The sequence below is a fragment of the Sebastes umbrosus genome, chromosome 1 (assembly GCF_015220745.1).
Source record: "Sebastes umbrosus isolate fSebUmb1 chromosome 1, fSebUmb1.pri, whole genome shotgun sequence".
NCBI lineage: Eukaryota > Metazoa > Chordata > Actinopteri > Perciformes > Sebastidae > Sebastes > Sebastes umbrosus.
In genome coordinates, this window is record NC_051269.1 from 43,381,998 (window position 1) to 43,395,307 (window position 13,310).

Consider the following 13,310-nt stretch of genomic DNA (forward strand, 5'->3'; position numbering starts at 1 on the left):
GAGTCTAGTGGCTTTGGTGAGAGCATAGATGGATACAACGGCTTCAGTTTCCCCCCGGAAAGGGCTGTCTGACGGAGAGGTAAAGAGGTGAAAATATTCTAAATATAGCGTACACTTATACTGATTTTGATTCTTTTAGGTGTCTAGAATCTGTTTAGCTGCTGCCCCCCCCCGTCCACAGCAGGACATTACTTTACTCCCGTGCAGTAACTCCTGTCTGTTTCTCTAAACTGGAGGCGTGCCGATCATCTACTGTAGGTAACACACTGACTATGGAGAAGAACATCTACTGTAGGTAACACACTGACTATGGAGAAGAACATCTACTGTAGGTAATACACTGACTATGGAGAAGAACATCTACTGTAGGTAACACACTGACTATGGAGAAGAACATCTACTGTAGGTAATACACTGACTATGGAGAAGAACATCTACTGTAGGTAACACACTGACTATAGAGAAGAACATCTACTGTAGGTAACACACTGACTATGGAGAAGAACATCCACTGTAGGTAACACACTGACTATGGAGAAGAACCTCTACTGTAGGTAACACACTGACTATGGAGAAGAACATCTACTGTAGGTAACACACTGACTATGGAGAAGAACATCTACTGTAGGTAACACACTGACTATGGAGAAGAACATCTACTGTAGGTAACACACTGACTATAGAGAAGAACATCTACTGTAGGTAACACACTGACTATGGAGAAGAACATCTACTGTAGGTAACACACTGACTATGGAGAAGAACATCTACTGTAGGTAACACACTGATTATGGAGAAGAACATCTACTGTAGGTAACACACTGACTATGGAGAAGAACATCTACTGTAGGTAACACACTGACTATGGAGAAGAACCTCTACTGTAGGTAATACACTGACTATGGAGAAGAACATCTACTGTAGGTAACACACTGACTATGGAGAAGAACATCTACTGTAGGTAACACACTGACTATGGAGAAGAACATCCACTGTAGGTAACACACTGACTATGGAGAAGAACCTCTACTGTAGGTAACACACTGACTATGGAGAAGAACCTCTACTGTAGGTAACACACTGACTATGGAGAAGAACCTCATACAACCCCACTGAGAAACACCTGAACTATCCCTTTAAGGACAGTCAACTTCATTTAGTCTGATTACATCTTAGTTACTGCGTTTGCCTGAAGGCCCAATAACCAGTCCCAGTTGTGTAATCATGACTTAGTTAGTATAACATGTTTCATATTTTCCTGCATTTGCAAATAACCGGTTTGTGATGTTCTGTGTGTAGCTCCAGTTGGGACGGGTAACACGGGTGCAGAAACACAGGAAGATCCTCCGAGCAGCCAAGAACCTGGAACCTGACACGCTCATCATTGAATATCGGGGGAAGGTCATGCTCAAACAACAGTTTGAAGTCAACGGGCACTTCTTCAAAAAGTAAGAGATCATAAAGTTTGTGTTATTGAGCTACAGCACTCTCTGCATTCAGTGTTGTATCACCTGTGAACTGTTTTTGATACCGTTGTTGTCCTCTTCTCTTCCAGACCCTACCCATTTGTGCTGTTCTACTCAAAGTTTAACGATGTGGAGATGTGTGTTGATGCAAGGACCTTTGGAAATGACGCCCGCTTCATCAGGAGGTCCTGTACGCCCAACGCTGAGGTCAGAATCTCAACGCCTGAAAGTTACGTTTCCTTTCTGTGTAGCTTTGAGTTTAACTGAGATAACGCATCTGTTTCCTTCTCCAGGTCCGGCATATGATCGCTGAGGGCATGATCCATCTGTGCATCTACGCCATCAATCACATCACGAAGGACGCCGAGGTCACCATTGGATTTGACTACGAGTTCAATAGCTGGTCAGTACAACTCATATCCATCTTTCCACCTGTCTTTGAACCAGCCAATAGAAAGCATCCATCCGTTAAAAACAACGCAGGTCAAATCCAACCATCCGTATAACATTCACATCAAGTAGTATGGTCCGTGTCCACAGCCTCCGTCCTTTCCACGCTTCCCATTCATTGTCTATGTAAGCAGCCGTACAGCAATGCATTCTGGTAGCGTGGCGACGCGATTCGAGAGACGGGGCGTCGCGTTGGCCACTCCTCATTTGCATAAAGTTGAGGTCTGGGCTACTTTATACAAATCACGAGCGTCCGGCGTGACTCGCCGCCTCTGGAAACTCCCTTGAATCTTTTAAACTAAACGTCGTCGATCTAAAATAAAGACATATTCAGCAACTGCATGGATTATTTCTCTCCTCAAATGTTTTCATAAACACATTTCAGTGAACTATTTTCGTGAAATAAGAGAAGAAAGTTTACAAACGAGCCGCCATGTTGGTTCCAGTTTGAAGGCTGGAGCAGCAGCCCACGGAGGGAAAGCGTTCGTCCAATCAGGTGCCGAGTGCCTTGTGTCTAGTGACAGCCCATCAAGCGTCCAACGCTGGGAAGCGAGGCGATCCCTCACGATAAAAAACGCCTCTGTGGACACGTACCATCAGTGGTAATGATCATGTCTAGAAACATGTAGTAAATATGAATACAACACATGTTGGCATCAGGCACTGAGCAAGTTCTAGTTTGGTTGTTTTTAGCTGGCGTTGTAATCTTCTCTCTCTTAACACACCACCAGTAACTACAAAGTGGACTGTGCCTGCCATAAGGGCAACCAGAACTGCCCGGTGCAGAAGCACAACCTGAGCCCCAAGGAGAGCCTGCTCAGCACCCCCTCCCTGCCGCCTCCCTCCACTCTGGCCGGTGCCGAGACCCGACGGAGAAAAGCCCGGAGGAGAGAGCTGGAGAGCTGCCTCGCCGGTGACGGCAACCAGACCCTGGACCAGCACCAGGAGGCCAAAGAACTGCAGGGGACCAGTGACGCAGAGGTGTGTGTCCAGCTAAGAGGAAGGGATCTTCCCAATATATTTGGTTAACACTTAAAGGGCGGGTTTTAATGAGGGTTTTTTATCACTCTGTAACGTCCCAGTGGTGTTCCTTATGTTTTCATATCCAAACATTCACATTTTGGTTTAAGTTTGTATGTTTTAGCAGCATGATGACGCTGCTACAGTATAAAGTATATATACCTCCTTATAGTCGGTGTATTAATACAGTATCTTAGATGGCGGTCGGCGTGCTCCCAGTGTGGAGAATCAGACAGGAGTACCGGCAGGAAGCTCAGCAACGTGCTGCTGTGGACGCCACGTTAGTTCAGATCAGAGTCACACAACAACACAAACTAACTAACCGATGGATGCAGCGGTAGACCAGCAACTCTCCTGTGTTCTGAGAGGGAAAATTACTGTTCCTGTGAATGGAGTCTGGTGGCTTTGAAGAGAGCGATATAACGGCTCCAGTTCCCCGTCTGAGAGGGCTGTCTGACGGTGAGGAAACGCGCTGAAAATATTCATACATTTTTCTGCTGCTCCCGTCCACAGCTGCTTTACCTCCCCATCAGACAGCCCTTTACCTCCTGGTCAGACAGCCCTTTACCTCCCCGTCAGACAGCCCTTTACCTCCCCGTCAGACAGCCCTTTACCTCCCCGTCAGACAGCCCTTTACCTCCCCGTCAGACAGCCCTTTACCTCCCCGTCAGACAGCCCTTTATGACGGAGAACTGAAGCCGTTATATCGCTCTCTTCAAAGCCACCAGACTCCATTCACAAAAGCAGTAATTTTCCCTCTCAGAACACAGGAGCATTCATACAACCCAACTTCAAATAATTATTTCCAAACTTAGCACAGCTGACTGACTCAGCTAGTGCTAGCGTTCACATTATTCAGAACCTTATTGATCAGCTTACTGTGGTAACCTACTTCACTGCTTTTTACTAACGGCTGAGTGGACGTTTTTTATTTGAAACAAACACCAGAAACAAACGCAGACGGACTCGCCATCAAATATGAATGTCACCGCAAAGAGGAAAAGACGTTTTAAAAACCGGGCCTGCAGTTTTTAGAACACCTTTATTTGACAAACATTGTTTGTATTTCCAGCTGATGTCGGATGTTTTTGTCTGTCTGTGCAATTAGGAGAGACTGCTGGATGAGCTGCAGGTGGAGGAGGGAGAGGAAGGAGAGGTGGATGAAAATGGGGTCGCCATCTCCAGTAAAAGAGTACGACATTTCAACTATTTTCCAACACAACTGTTTTACTAACCGAGCACACTTTTCCTCAATGTTGTTGTTCTTTGTGACAATAGATTCTGTTTCTCTGATGCTGCCTGTGTAACTCTCCTCTTCTTCTTCTTCTTCTTCTTCATGTAGACATGTAACAGCCTGGAAAGGAGGCGTAAGAGAGTGGGAGGAGCCGAGGTGAAGGAGGAGGGTGTGGAAAGTGAGGACGGGGCAGGAAACCCTGCTGGGAACACTCCCATACCCCACAACACTGGAGTGGGGGTCAGCACCCGACGCACCACCTACGTCGTGGTCAGTGAGAGACATCAGGTTTCATATCTGTTGACGTTTTTTTGCTGTTGCATTCATTTGATTTATTCTGTTTTTCTCTTTCAGGAGGCGCCGTCTATCGAAGATAAGACCTCCTCACCCACCCTGCCCGCCCCGGTCGCTCCCCCTAAACCCGCACGACCCACCAAGCCTCGGCCTAAAAGTCGGATCTCGCGCTACCGGTCGAGTTCGTCCCAGCGCGCCCGGCGGCAGCGCCAGGCCCTCGCCCAGCAAGCGGCAGCAGCTGCAGCGGCCGCAGCAATGGTGGCGACGCCGTCGATAGCCGATCAGGGTGCTTCTCTTGACGAGGAGGGACCTCAGGGCCCGTACGGCGCTGAGCACGGCCACGGAGAGAGCGCTCTGGGGGGTCACCTCCTAGACGGAGATGCTCTGAGCTGCATAAGTAGAGGCAACCTGCGCTACCCCAAGACCAAGAAGGTTAGAGGACATCGTAGAAATGTTTTGTAGGATTTTGTCTCCTCTATGGTCGAATCTTTCTTAATCATATTTATTATTTAGTGTATTCCCAGTAAAATGACTCATGTGTTCTGTCATTCTCTGTGTTCTCAGTACCTGGTGACGGAGTGGTTGAATGACAAGGTCCCCGGAGGGGAGAAGGTCCACCAGGAGGTGCCCGTTGAGCGCCCGCTACGGATAACCACTGACCCGACGGTGCTGGCCACCACCCTCAACATGCTGCCGGGCCTCTCCCACTCATCGCTCATCTGCACCACGCCCAGACACTACGTCCGCTTCGGCTCCCCCTTCAACCCCGAGAGACGCCGGCCCCGCCCGCTCCAAATGGACGGCACTTATGGCTGCTACAAGAAGGTGAGAGATGGAGTAAATAAATATAAATATACATATATAATGATTGATGATGATATGATGATTCTATCCAAACTCTTCTTCTTTTATAACACTCCAGACTTTCTGAGATATTGGTTTAAGTCTAATGAAGATTTCTTTTTTAACGTCTTCTAAACAAACGTTTTACGTCTTTAACCCGGCGTTGCTGTTGTTCTGCTGCAGAGATGGATAAAGCAGGTGGAGGACGAGAGCTGTTCAGCCAGTGTGGAGGACGGCACAGAGTCCACCTCCTCCCAGCAAAGCACCAGTAGCAGATCCACCCCCAACCCACTGTCCGGCGGTACGTACACCCCCACCTCCATCTGGATGACTCCTCTAACACTGTTTAGTGTGAAAGAAGAATGAATTATAGATCAGAGATGAAAGTATTTCCTGCTTTATTGTTGTGCTTCTGCTCCTTCTAGATACTAGACGTGTTTTAACTTTCCTGTTTTTAAAATCACAGACCTCAACGCACCGTTTAAGAAGCGCCGTTCCAAGTACCTGCCCGAGACGATACCGGCACCCTCGGACCACCTGCTTCGCCCACTGTCCCCCATCACGCCGCCGCTCCCGGAGGACTCCCTCCACCCGCCGCTCCACACCCCCTATGGCTCGCTGCTGCACAACGGCCTTGCCTACTCGCCCATGCCCTCGCTGCCCGCCAGCCGCTGCAACACACCGCTGCAATTTGAAGTAAGGGCATCAACACCTAGATCCACAAACACAGCGTCTCACACTCCGTCTTTCGGAGCTCACTCATAGTACACGTGTGTACAAAGTGTGCCCGACCCGTCCAACCCGCCATGACACCCTTCTCCCCCGTCAAACAAGCGCATGCTGCGAGACACAACACGAGAGAGAAAGAGGCTGTTGGTTCAGCTCTCAGTACTTTGGTAGCTTCTAACTGAATCTCTGGTTTGACGTTTAGTTTCTGTTTTTACTCTCAGATATCTGCTTTATTTTACTGTTTCACTTTCAGCCGTACAGGAGCCGTGTTAAGTTGCCGCTGATGAAAACCCAACATGTCCTGAGTTTTGCTGCAGCGTAATAAAAGTCTTAAAATTACAAAATAAAGGGAGACTTTTATTTTGAAGCGGAGATTTGTTAGCGGTTATTCTTCAATAAAACTGCTAATACTGCAGAGAGGAAGAGGAGCCTATAAACAGTACAAATAACACAGGGCTTTTATTGTGAAGACTTGAGGAAATCAAATGTGTTTATCCACCATATTCTAGCTGCTTCTTTGACCAGCAGTGACAGCCCTGGTTACACACACCTTTGCTGTTAATCTACCTGCACACTGTCCAAATAATAGTGAATATTTGGGAATCAGCGTGTGTGTTTGACATTAAGACGTTTCTAATATCCATACTTTCAGGGAGACTCACGTTTTTCATCACTCTCTTCAGGTTTCCTTCTGGGGTCACAATTCTCCCGTATTTCTCCCGATTTATGACATTTTCATATCTTTTTTTTCCCTTTTCATTATCTCACCTTGTTGTCTGGTTGTTTCCACCCAGACAACAAAACAGCTTCAACAAATGTCATTTCCCGGCGGTTTGAGGTACACTCGCGCATCACAGCACGCTGCGCCCAAATCTGGTCTTTGCTCGACGCAGCGAGATGCAGTTTGTAGGAGTGGCTCGAGCCTCTGGAAATAACGGTTTCAGAGCGCAGTGGTGCCGTTGTCGCGTTGTGTCTGAGAGAGATGGAGAAGAGAAGGAGAGAACTAAGAGAAAGAAATACTCAAGCAGGAATGAAAACTGATGAATATTAGTTTATGCCAGAGATTCACACAGATTCACGCCAGAGTAGCGAATCATTCTGTTTTCTTTCCTGAGAATTAGAATGAAGGAAACAAAATCTCTGAAACTCTAATTTCTGATTTAGAAGTCCTCCATGTGTTCGGGGTCTGGAGGTTTGAAGTTGGTAATAATAGCTTTTGTTTTCCTCTCTAGAACATATCGTCCCCTGAGGCGTCTCCTGTTCACCGATCGGAGTCCATCTCTCCGGAGGTACGTTCCCTTCGGACTCCTGATTACTGATGAAAACAGTTCAATGCTGCTAACTGCTGACTTGTTACTCAGATTAGTCTCATTAATTCTGTCCTCTCTGTTTTCTCTGCACCTCCAGCCGTGTCTTCAGACAGACTTTGACATCCCTCGGCCTCAGTTCCCCGACCTGTCGCTCCCCTCCAGCCTGGAGAGCCCCGTGGCCGTGACCTCAGATGACTTTTCCCTTCCCGGAGGCCCTTCAGGCCACGACTCCCAGGGCCCGTCATCCGTAGGGGCCACTTCCCTAAACCCAGTGTCCTGTCCTCCCTCAGACAGGGAGCAGGCCTTCAGGACAGAGTTCAACCTCATATACACCTGCTCGCCCCTCAACGCAAACCTGGGGAACCCCGTGGCCACCGAGCGCCACCTCTCCCAGTCCGAAGGTGGCTTCTCCCCGGCGGAGTCCTTCCACAGCTCCATCAGCGGCCAGGGGCTGCTGGGAGACGTGGGCGCCGGCTCCATGTCGCCCTACGGCGAGCCTCATTATGGGGGAGGCTACCCGGATAGCGGCACACCTCCTCACACCAGCAACCCACCACAGAAGAAGAAGGCAAGTTCTCCACATCTTAATCATACGGATAATGTGATCTTTTCGGCTCTGTCTCCACGTATACAGATATTTTTAAAACGTATATTTCCCTCTACGTTTCCTCCCGTTCACACGCAGTCCGAGTTCCTGGGTCACAAAAATGGATATTTCTGAAAACGCATTCTAAGCTGCAGATTTTTTAAAACTCCGGCTACTTTATGTCTGTGTGGAGCGTTTGGGAAACGATGGCGTTAGAGATGTTCCGATACCAGCGTGATAAAATTAATATTTAGTTATTATTATTATTATTATTATTAAACCACTTGTTGGGTTTTCCACTGTGAAATGTCGCCAATGGCTGACACTTTCCTCGCTCTGTCTACCGTTACCGTCTCCACCAGCACCACACTGGTGTTGTTAACTATCATCACATGACAAACTACCTGCAGTCAGTTCTTCTTCTCTGCTCTAAAACAGTAGTCACCAGTAGCAGCCATGATACCTCCAGGGCGACAGCACAGTGAAGACTACTGTTTTAGAGCAGTGAAGAAGAATTGATTTAGGGTTAAACAAGTAGATTATTTTCTGGGTTAATAAATGATGGTATCAGATCGGAGCATAGACTGGCGTACTCGCTGATACCCGATCCCGAATTTTGGGCAGTATCGGACGTGTTTCTGATATCGGTATCAGAACAACTCTAGATGGCGTCCTCTCCTCACTTCGTGCCCATTGCTGCTTTGTGTTATGAGCAGGCAACAGAAACAAGGACAGATTAACTCCTCCCGACCGGCCGTCAGACAGTCTACAGACTCTCACACAGTTGAAGCAGAGCAGTCGATTCCCCAGCGTCAGTAATCCGAGCGTAGCTATCAGGATAACAGTGTCCAATAGATATAGTAAAACGTATCTAGCTTACCTCCAATTCTCTCTGGACATACTGTCCACGTCTTCCTCGCCATCTGAGAGTCCATATACGCCGCCACCAGACAGGGCAGCTCAGACGATCAAGGCGGCACGTTTCTGCCTTGTTAGCATTGTGACCCGTACAGACCTCTGCTGACAAACTTTACCTGCCTCGGAGCTTTCAAACAAATCTTTATTGACAACAGCCAGAACGGCCCACAGCGGCCCACGGGCCGTGTTCTTTCTATTTTACACGTACAGTGTGATCACTCAGGTCGTGGCTGACGATCGGACCGTATGGTGACGGCGTGAGCACATAAACCGTGATCTTCGGCTTCACGTCGTAAACGATCTCCTGATACAGGAGGAGGAGGAGTTACACATCAACATTTCTAAAATCCTACGGTGTATGCTCCGCTTTAAGTGTTAACGAACGGACTGTAATGAAGCCGAAGGAAAGGGAGGGAGAAGGGTGGTAACAAAGACCTTTAATTTGTGATCTCACTCGTGGTGACGTGTAAATATTACGGCGAGTGTTTGGAGTCGTTTTTGCATTGGAGTGTGGACGGAGATATTTCTTTAAACGCAGGGTCAAATATCTGTTTTTGAACTATCTGTGTACGTGTAGACGGAGCCTGAATCAGATCATCTGTTCTTTTCTGAGTGACTTTGAGTGTGAACTGCAGAGCCGAACCTCATGATGTGCTTTCCCCCCTCTGCTCTGTGTTCTGTCTTAATAATATATCTGATATATATATATCCGTGTCAGGTGGTCAGAATCCAAAAACAACCGAACATATTTAACCATTTTATGTTTATATCTGAAATGATTTGGACTCTGTAGCCTTGACCCTTCCTCCCCCTTCCCTCCCCTCCTCCTCTTCCTCCCCCCTCGCTGCTCCTTGACGCTCTTTGCCAAGTCTCTCTTCCACTTTTCTTCCAAGGCAGAGGGCCAACCAGCATACCATTAGTCTGCTGACAGGGAAGCCAGATTACCAGGCTATAGCTGTAAGAAGTGAATACAAGCCAGTTCAAAATATGGTGAATATTCTCCCTACAACTACATCTTTAGAAGTGTGCATGTAAATATTGTTTCTTTGCATCTGCATACAACACCCACCCCATGCTCCGACAGCTCCCCCCCCGTCTCCTCCAAACCTACATTCAGTTATGAATCTATAGTTTCAAACAGCAGCTTTAAGTTATTATGTCATTTCAGTCATGATGATGTCGAGATGAAGCCCATGTCTCTTTGCTCCATCTCATCCACGGCTCCTTCCAAACATCCTCCAACTCTACTAGGAGCAAGGCTACGTCAGGGTTACTCCAACTCTACTAGGAGCAAGGCTACGTCAGGGTTAGGGTTACTCCAACTCTACCAGGAGCAAGGCTACGTCAGGGTTAGGGTTACTCCAACTCTACTAGGAGCAAGGCTACGTCAGGGTTAGGGTTACTCCAACCCTAATAGGAGCAAGGCTACGTCAGGGTTAGGGTTACTCCAACTCTACTAGGAGCAAGGCTACGTCAGGGTTAGGGTTACTCCAACTCTACCAGGAGCAAGGCTACGTCAGGGTTAGGGTTACTCCAACTCTACTAGGAGCAAGGCTACGTCAGGGTTAGGGTTACTCCAACTCTACCGGGAGCAAGGCTACGTCAGGGTTAGGGTTACTCCAACTCTACCAGGAGCAAGGCTACGTCAGGGTTAGGGTTACTCCAACTCTACCAGGAGCAAGGCTACGTCAGGGTTAGGGTTACTCCAACTCTACTAGGAGCAAGGCTACGTCAGGGTTACTCTAACTCTACTAGGAGCAAGGCTACGTCAGGGTTAGGGTTACTCCAACTCTACTAGGAGCAAGGCTACGTCAGGGTTAGGGTTACTCCAACTCTACTAGGAGCAAGGCTACGTCAGGGTTAGGGTTACTCCAACTCTACTAGGAGCAAGGCTACGTCAGGGTTACTCCAACTCTACTAGGAGCAAGGCTACGTCAGGGTTAGGGTTACTCCAACTCTACTAGGAGCAAGGCTACGTCAGGGTTAGGGTTACTCCAACTCTACTAGGAGCAAGGCTACGTCAGGGTTACTCCAACTCTACTTGGAGCAAGACTACGTCAGGGTTAGGGTTACTCCAACTCTACTAGGAGCAAGGCTACGTCAGGGTTACTCCAACTCTACCAGGAGCAAGGCTACGTCAGGGTTAGGGTTACTCCAACTCTACTAGGAGCAAGGCTACGTCAGGGTTACTCCAACTCTACTAGGAGCAAGGCTACGTCAGGGTTAGGGTTACTCCAACTCTACTAGGAGCAAGGCTACGTCAGGGTTAGGGTTACTCCAACTCTACTAGGAGCAAGGCTACGTCAGGGTTACTCCAACTCTACCAGGAGCAAGGCTACGTCAGGGTTAGGGTTACTCCAACTCTACTAGGAGCAAGGCTACGTCAGGGTTAGGGTTACTCCAACTCTACTAGGAGCAAGGCTACGTCAGGGTTAGGGTTACTCCAACTCTACTAGGAGCAAGGCTACGTCAGGGTTACTCCAACTCTACTAGGAGCAAGGCTACGTCAGGGTTAGGGTTACTCCAACTCTACCAGGAGCAAGGCTACGTCAGGGTTAGGGTTACTCCAACTCTACTTGGAGCAAGGCTACGTCAGGGTTAGGGTTACTCCAACTCTACTAGGAGCAAGGCTACGTCAGGGTTAGGGTTACTCCAACTCTACTAGGAGCAAGGCTACGTCAGGGTTAGGGTTACTCCAACTCTACTAGGAGCAAGGCTACGTCAGGGTTAGGGTTACTCCAACTCTACTAGGAGCAAGGCTACGTCAGGGTTACTCCAACTCTACTAGAAGCAAGGCTACGTCAGGGTTAGGGTTACTCCAACTCTACTAGGAGCAAGGCTACGTCAGGGTTAGGGTTACTCCAACTCTACTAGGAGCAAGGCTACGTCATGGTTAGGGTTACTCCAACTCTACTAGGAGCAAGGCTACGTCAGGGTTACTCCAACTCTACTAGGAGCAAGGCTACGTCAGGGTTAGGGTTACTCCAACTCTACTAGGAGCAAGGCTACGTCAGGGTTAGGGTTACTCCAACTCTACTAGGAGCAAGGCTACGTCAGGGTTAGGGTTACTCCAACTCTACTAGGAGCAAGGCTACGTCAGGGTTACTCCAACTCTACTAGGAGCAAGGCTACTTCAGGGTTAGGGTTACTCCAACTCTACTAGGAGCAAGGCTACGTCAGGGTTAGGGTTACTCCAACTCTACTAGGAGCAAGGCTACGTCAGGGTTAGGGTTACTCCAACTCTACTATGAGCAAGGCTACGTCAGGGTTAGGGTTACTCCAACTCTACTATGAGCAAGGCTACGTCAGGGTTAGGGTTACTCCAACTCTACTAGGAGCAAGGCTACGTCAGGGTTAGGGTTACTCCAACTCTACTAGGAGCAAGGCTACGTCAGGGTTACTCCAACTCTACTAGGAGCAAGGCTACGTCAGGGTTAGGGTTACTCCAACTCTACTAGGAGCAAGGCTACGTCAGGGTTAGGGTTACTCCAACTCTACTAGGAGCAAGGCTACGTCAGGGTTACTCCAACTCTACTTGGAGCAAGGCTACGTCAGGGTTAGGGTTACTCCAACTCTACTAGGAGCAAGACTATGTCAGGGTTAGAGTTACTCCAACTCTACTAGGAGCAAGGCTACGTCAGGGTTAGGGTTACTCCAACTCTACTAGGAGCAAGGCTACGTCAGGGTTAGGGTTACTCCAACTCTACTAGGAGCAAGGCTACGTCAGGGTTAGGGTTACTCCAACTCTACTAGGAGCAAGGCTACGTCAGGGTTAGGGTTACTCCAACTCTACTAGGAGCAAGGCTACGTCAGGGTTAGGGTTACTCCAACTCTACTAGGAGCAGGGCTACATGAGGGTTGGGGTTAGGGTTAGGGTTACCAGTTTACCAGTGTGCGTTAGAGCAGGAAACATCCTAAAACCCAGAAATGAGTCAGCATTTTAGCACTTCCTGTTCCTTCGTCTGGAAATCAATTGGGTTTTTTTTAATGGGTCTGTGGTTAACACAAGCTGAAGAGATTTTAATGTCTTTTTTTAACGACATAAAATACATAAATATCCCACTCGTGAATTTTGAAGCTTTTGTGTTTCTTAAAAAAGTCGGTTGCTAACAAGTGGCTCAATGAGACGACTAAACGTCATCACGCCGACTGTTGGTTTATAGCCTAATGTTAGATTTTTACGTATGCTGGTTGCATTCACACTTCAAAAATCATAAAAGTGGTTCATTAGTGGAGATTATCTTGATGAACAAAACTAGTCAGTATCATAAACGTGTGTTTGCCACAGAGATGATTTTCTGCAATAATCCAAAACCCAATGGAACAGTCCCGTTGACTTTTTGTCCTGGTTCCTGTTCGGCCTACAAAAATAAGTCACCCCTGGAGCGCTCTGTATCACGAGGGATGTTTTCCAGTAACATGATCTGTAAATCGATGGTTATTAATAGCAACGTCGGCCC

General features: G+C 48.0%; 1 protein-coding gene across 5 annotated transcripts in view; it reads left to right on the forward strand.

Annotated features, from left to right (window-relative positions):
- setd5 (SET domain containing 5) overlaps positions 1-13,310 on the forward strand; it is a 53,074-nt gene that overhangs the window by 29,458 nt on the left and 10,306 nt on the right. For all 5 annotated transcript variants that reach the window (XM_037766320.1, XM_037766337.1, XM_037766328.1 and 2 more), the window contains exons 9-21: positions 1,300-1,448; positions 1,556-1,673; positions 1,760-1,869; positions 2,648-2,897; positions 4,045-4,128; positions 4,279-4,440; positions 4,525-4,896; positions 5,029-5,289; positions 5,491-5,608; positions 5,774-6,003; positions 7,269-7,325; positions 7,444-7,914; positions 9,748-9,840. In XM_037766320.1, the coding sequence (XP_037622248.1) occupies positions 1,300-1,448; positions 1,556-1,673; positions 1,760-1,869; positions 2,648-2,897; positions 4,045-4,128; positions 4,279-4,440; positions 4,525-4,896; positions 5,029-5,289; positions 5,491-5,608; positions 5,774-6,003; positions 7,269-7,325; positions 7,444-7,914; positions 9,748-9,840 (2,475 nt within the window). The remainder of the gene's footprint in view (positions 1-1,299; positions 1,449-1,555; positions 1,674-1,759; positions 1,870-2,647; positions 2,898-4,044; positions 4,129-4,278; positions 4,441-4,524; positions 4,897-5,028; positions 5,290-5,490; positions 5,609-5,773; positions 6,004-7,268; positions 7,326-7,443; positions 7,915-9,747; positions 9,841-13,310) is intronic.